At 33.7% G+C, this 7,038-nt stretch overlaps 1 protein-coding gene across 1 annotated transcript; it reads left to right on the top strand.

Annotated features, from left to right (window-relative positions):
* Window positions 1-1,985: 1,985 nt before the first annotated feature.
* On the top strand, window positions 1,986-3,856 carry LOC105456283. Its single transcript, XM_011700227.1, has one exon. The coding sequence runs from the start codon at window positions 2,330-2,332 to the stop codon at window positions 3,599-3,601; it is 1,272 nt and encodes a 423-aa protein (XP_011698529.1). The 5' UTR covers window positions 1,986-2,329; the 3' UTR covers window positions 3,602-3,856.
* Window positions 3,857-7,038: the final 3,182 nt, after the last annotated feature.

Genomic DNA, 7,038 nt, shown 5'->3' with positions numbered 1-7,038 from the left:
CCCCGCCTCTCTCTCCTTCCCCCCCCTCTCTCTCTTCCCCTCTCTCTCTTTTCCTCTCAGTCTCTGCCCCTCTCTCTTTCCCTCTTTTTTTCCTGCGCGCGCACGCACGCCTGCGTAAATGTTTATTGTAATTATATATAGAATGATTTATTTTAATTTTAACAGTCGAATATTACAAAAGAAAGTCATTTCACAAAAAACAGATTTAAGACAAAAGTTGAAAATATGATCTGTAGAGGGACAAATAATAGTAAAATCAAATTTTAGCAAAAATCAATTTTTCATACTCATATAATGATTACTGCCATTTTCTAAATAGAATTGTATGATTCTTTATTTCTTTTTACATAATATGATTCTTCTAGTTAATCTACATACAATATAACAGTATAATTAAAGTAGAGTTACCAAGAAATTAATAATTTATGAGATACTTTATGCTGGCACATTTTGGGAACATGTATAAAATATCTTGTAAATTATTTATTTTTTGATAACTCTATTTTGATTCTTTTATGTATAATTGAATAACTAGAAGAATCACATAAATTTAAATTGAAAGTAAGAAGAGTCATGTTGAGGAAAAAAAATTGAACTATTCATTTTTAAAAATGACAATGATTTTTATGTGATCTTGAAAAATCAGTTCTTTCGAAAGTTTTACCATAATTTATTCTTGTTTAAATTGTATTTTTTTTTTGTCTAAAACATTTTTTTATGAAATGACTTCCTTTTGCAATATTTAATCGTTTAAATAAATCATCCTGTTTATATATATATATATATATATATTGTAATTACATATAGTACATACATATGTATGTATAGAAAAATATAAAAAATAATTAAAAGACAAAAATTGTCTACGTTTAAAATAAATAGATAATCTGTATAAGGAATAAAAGAAAATATATAAAATATATAAAAATGATAAAATAAACAGATCTATTTTTGTTCCATAAATCAATTTTCAATTTATTTTAAATCTGATATATAGATTCTTTAAAAAATACATATTTGCGATTTATTTAAAAATATTTGTTAGAAATTTATTTTATAATTTGTAATACAATTTACGTCACATTACTGTATATCAAACATGATTTGTCGTGCAGACAGGTGTCCGAAAAATTGAATATCATTATAATGAAAAATTCTTTGGTCAATTTGGGCTTGGAGTCAATTTTTATAGCAAAAATATAAATATTAATAATTTTTAATTTAAAAATAATTGAAAGGAGATATTTCGCGAATTTGGAGAAACAAAATGAATAATAAACTAATATTGTTCACACAATTAATTTCAAAAGATCTTATAGAATTAAAATCGGAGTTATCACAGTATATAACACAAAATTCGAAAATTGTTATCAATTGTGATTTTTCTGGGACATCTTTGCTAAGAGAAAATCGATTTCAAAATTGGCTAAAAAATCTGTGAAAGAACATCCGGGTTCATGATGCTCTGGCCTAGATAAATTTGCTCCGTTTTTTCTGTTTATTTTACGATTATTGGAGATTCTCATCTTCTACTTGCAACCAACTCCAAAAAAGAATTCTCTGAATTCGAGTATCTAAGTCACCGATCATAACACACCGACCTGCCGTTTAGTCAGCGAAGCGAATGGTCATAATCGGACGCAACGGGCGCAACGGTTGCCGCTCACTTCAGCGTACCGGACGGTGGTGGGGATGGTAGAGATCGCGCGATTGGTTCACGTTACTCGGAGCAACGGGAGAGGGCAACCCCTTCATGAGGGGAGTACATCTCATGACGGCCAAATCTACCCGTCTACGTCGATCGCATCGAATACAACCGGAATACTAGTATTTCGACTTTACCGTTTCGCGCATCGTACAGTTCGCGGTCGAACATTTTCAGTTTTCCACCCTGCTAGTGTTTTTGTCCCATCGCGCTTCCTAGTTACGTCCCTTGTGTCTTTGTTCTCCGTCAGCTGGTCAACGACGACGACATATGACAAGTAGTTAGTACTTCTGGGTGCTCGCGCATCTCTCGTGAAGTGAGAAAAAGAGGCCATAAGCGAGGCGCGAAATACCCGACCGAAGGCGGTGGTGAGTCAGGGCAGCAAGGACGTCGGATGTGCCCCACTGAGGAGTCACGACGGCACCAACGACAGCGGTGGCAGGTGGGAGTAGCGCCGCTCCTCGTACCTGACTTTTATGAGAGTAGGGAGCGTCGCGCAATATTCCGCGCAACCGACATCGTGCGGGGATCGAAGCTCTAACGGCTATCGGCCAATTCGCGCAGATCCGGTGAGTCATCGTTAATTTCCAAGCGCACGAATCGCTGTCATTCCGTAAACCGAAGATGGACTCGCGAATCCAGGATGCCGTTAACGACGTCCTTCTCAAGAGGGATCATGATTCCGTTGACGACTTTGAGCATCTCGGTCACGACGGCTCTCCGGATGACCATTCGGAGCAGCATCAGCAGCAGCATCAACAACAACCGCTCCCGCGGCCGATTGACGCGCCACGTGTCGATGATCTACTGCATATCGGTGACTCCTTTCAGCCGCTAAACTCCGTATTGCCCAGCGCGCTTCTTGACGCCGAAGCAAAACCCGTGCCGGCGACACCGCCGCCTTCCGCGGACTTCGACAAGTGCGCAGCCATGGCGCAGTCGTCGGATCCGTTTCAGCAGCCGCTGGACCCGGTCGATCCCAAGCTGGCCAGCATGGCATTCGTTGAGACCGAGCGGGCCTACCGCCATCAATTTCATGATGACGACGACGACGACGACGACGATGACAACGACAACAACGTGCAGGAAGAGATACATCTCCAGCCGCCGTTGTTACCGACCTCGACCATCCAAGATTCTGATAACGACCTTCTGTTGGCGTCAATGAAAGCTATTGACAGCAAGGTTCAACCATTTGAGGAACGCGAGGATACATTGTTTACCGATTACGGGAAACAATATGAGCGCGATGTCACTCCGCCCGACAGCGCCAATATCGACGAGGATTTCATGCATAACGTAAGATCGTCGATGCTGCCGGCGCCGGAGAAATCACCACTCATAGACTTCCTCGGAGATGACAGGGAATCATCGAGGGAGGACAAGATTAAGAATATTACGGATGATGACTCATGGAACATGGTGGAGAGAACAGATCTGAAGCGGGAACAAGCGAGGGTATTCGAGCCGCCGACGAAACCGCTGCCTCCATTACCCAAGGAGGCGCAGCTTTTGGAGAAGGCACACCAGGACGTGTACGAAATATCGAGTGACTTCTTAGCCGCGGAGATCACCAAGCCATCACCTCTGCTGCCGCAGCAGACCGCCGATTCGAAGCACGAAAGTATTAAACGGCGCGAAATATCAAAACCGAAAGAAGCAGATCACGTCTCTCGCCCGGTCGGCAAGAACAAACAAGAAATCGAGATCGCGCCAAAGGAGATATTCCGAGATATGGGTTTAGGTGAGTACGACAGAATCTTGTTTCATTTTACTTTAACGATAAATTGTCTGTGCAAGACTGAGGTAATCGCAGGGCTGAGAATCATTCTCAAATATTCTCATAATCATACATGTACTCTCAAATGTAGCAAGTATAAGTATTACTATGTTTAACTATAAAGTACCCTTTCATCAGCGGAATTTATTTATTGCTTTATTATTTGAATGTTTCTACCCTTCAAGGAACAATGCAGAAATATTTTCTCATTTAAATTCCTAGTACATACGTGTGTTAGTAACTCGTATGAATTTAACCAACAATTCATGATTTTTCAAAGTCATACTACAGATAAACAGAGATTAGCACATCGATTATATGACATTCTATTTACTTGTGTCATATTTGCAAAATCGTTTTGGTTAAAATAATATTAAAATGTACGTTATATTTCTTAAATAAATTCCTTATGAATTGTATGTATTTTATATGAAGAATTGAATTTACACTTTTATTTTTGAAGTGTAATTAAAATGATTTTATATTCATCCAGATAATTTTAATTACTTAATTATTTTTATACTACGCAGTTAATCGATGTAAATAAATTAAACATAGTTTTTATATTAAACAATTAATATAAAATTTTTGTGTTATAATCATTTGTATAATAAATAAGAGTTTTGAAGTAGAATTTAAAAAAGTGATTTTATAGTCTTGTTTGGATAATTTAAATTAAATATCATTTAAACTGACATGTAAACCGACATCTACCAAACCGTAAGTTTATCCGAATGTGTTCCGGAAATAGAAATCCTGATCTTTTGCTTGACAAGCTATTCTCACGAAACTAAGTATCCAGCATTCTTAATCATCAATTCTATTTCTTTACTCTCCACAAATTAAATTTAAAATACTTGGAAATTTCTTATGACAGAGTAACAAACATATTTTCTTATAACCAACGATCTCACAAATATGATATTAAGCGGATTTTATTTAGATAGCTGTCATATAATCCGATGTCATATACCTACTAATTCTTGTTTATCTGTAACTTGATTTCAGATTGTGTATGTCAAGCCCTTTTTATTCGATTCTAAGAAATTAAATAAAAAATAACGATTTCAAATTAATACAATAATATATATAATAATGAAATTGAATGTAAATCTAGTTATAGTAGGTATATAGATAGTTGTCTTAAAAATTATTTTATTAATTTCCTATAAGGAAAAAAATATCAAATTTTAATGTGAATAATCTGAAGAATTTAGAAATCTTAACAAAATCGGGAAAAGCTCAAACAGTACAAATATTCAAATAGAATTTCGTACGACTGAGTAACGTATGCATCTAATATTCGTAAACCAAATGTCTTGACAAGAACATGTTAATTAATTTAGTGCTGATGCACAAAACCCGACCATGCTTGGAAGTACTTCCGCTTGGTTACAGCGTCTGCCATCGACGTGATACTTGCTCAGCTATCTTTCTCTCTGTGTATTGTATGCACGATTAAAATAGCTGTAACCTGCGTACCTTTTTTCTCTACATTACGCTACGCTCTACTTAACAATTAAGGAATAATGAATTATACGAAGAGCGTCGACGCGCGGAAAATTGATGATATCGGCACTAACTCCAAGTTTCAGCCAGTTACAAAGCGATTAATAATAATCACAGATCGATATCAGCAAAGATAACAATCGTGTGAGCGACTTTTGTAGGAAATCGGAATTTCGATATTAAGTCATATATATTTACTTTTTTAGCAATAATAGTAGATCTTTTTTAAAAACTAGAAATCAATTATTTTCTGTTTGTAACAATTGGAACTTATGTTATGAGATTCTAATATTGTTACTGATTTTGTTTTTTTATAACCCGATAATCATGTCGTTCCGTATGGTTGATATCACGAATGGAAGTCACCTTCTGTTAGGTATTATATCGATCCGTTGAGATACCTTTCAGCCCCCCTTGTGCATTTATTGCGTGTCGAAAACCGAGAAATGCAAACCCATTACGTCATGTTACGCATTGAGATCTTCTTCTTTAAAAATATTTTTATGTGTATTTAATTGTGCAGTCTATCTAGTGACATGTTAATGTTATAAAAATTATGCACAATACATTTACGGATATTTTATTAGTTTTACTAAAATAATGTTAATTCTATTTTTATTTATTTATATTTCTTATGTAAACATGCAATTAACAATTAATTTAAGATATTCTGAATATCACATCCGAAAATCGGTAAGTTAAACAATTAATTCAACAATTGAAGACATTTTTAATCCATAATTGGTATATAGTATAAGTTTTCTAATTAATTGTAGGGTACAGCGGGATAATTTGAATAGTGGGGTAATTTGGATAATAGTAAGTATTTGCAAAATTTTAAAAAAATACGAGATAGAATATCAATGTCTGATATAATGAAATGTATCTTAAAATCTCTTATTTTTCTGAAATTTTTGCAAACACTTACTATTATCTAAATTAACCCGCTGTACCCTATTTCATATAAGTAAAAGAAATAATATTTTGTCATATTTAAATCTTCCATTTAAAATTTATAATTTTATAATCTGAGATTTATAATTATTTGAAAAACTTATAAATACAATGTGTAGATCGATGCATTCAAATAATTATATCTACATACTTAAGGAACATTATATTCGCTATTTTGAATTTTATGATTTTGATTTTAAATTCGTATAATTAATGCACAGAAGCTTATAAATACACACACATATATATATATATACATTGTAATTCAACAAAGATTTTAATAATTTAATTCATACAGAATGCAAAGGATTATAAATTGAAATCAGTGTCATATTTTGCATCTGGTTAAATCAGTTACATGTTATATGTTAAATATAGATATATCTTTTTTCTAGAACAAATTTTTCATAATTTAAAAGAAACCTGTAACTCTTTAAAGATTCAAAGAATAGGCTTTATTAAATTTTAATTTATTTAATGTTAAGTATAAAGATAAAAAAAAGATGAAATTATTTAATATATGTTATTCATAATCTTTTGAATTTTGTTAATTGTAAGAAAAAAAGGTCATTAAATTAAACAAAAAAATGTTAAAAACAATATCATATATATTCACAATTTTGCTTAAATTGTATCAGCGAAATAGCTACTATGATTTTTTCAATGGCGTATGTTTTATAATTCGTAATATTAGTCATCGACTGTTGTATGTAGCGCCACATACATTTACACAGGTTTACGTCTCGCAGACTATACTCGATAAATGAGTATTTTTATACGTGATTCACGCCACACGACCGTGTGCTCCTCCCATTTTTTGTAGGAATTTTTACAGCACATAATACATACCGCAAAAACATATAAGATGTTTCTCAGACAGCAGAATATTTTGTAGGAATACTTGTAATAATTTTGAAACAGGGAAGGAATGAATAGTCGGAAAAAACCTTGTTTTGCATTATAAAGTTTACGAAATTATTTTCATAACGGAAATAAGTGACAATTCTGAAAACAAATGAAAGATGAATAAAAGCGAATTGAATATTTTTTTTAATTAGAAACGAAAGAAAATAGATCGGAAGAGCACACG

The sequence above is a fragment of the Wasmannia auropunctata genome, unplaced genomic scaffold, assembly GCF_000956235.1.
Source record: "Wasmannia auropunctata unplaced genomic scaffold, wasmannia.A_1.0 LD335730.1, whole genome shotgun sequence".
In the NCBI taxonomy this organism is placed as follows: Eukaryota; Metazoa; Arthropoda; class Insecta; order Hymenoptera; family Formicidae; genus Wasmannia; species Wasmannia auropunctata.
This window is presented reverse-complemented; position numbering and strand designations above follow the sequence as displayed.

Bases quoted from the DNA above. Each gene is read 5' to 3' on its own strand.
- LOC105456283 (XM_011700227.1), top strand. From the start codon at position 2,330: ATGGACTCGCGAATCCAGGATGCCGTTAACGACGTCCTTCTCAAGAGG.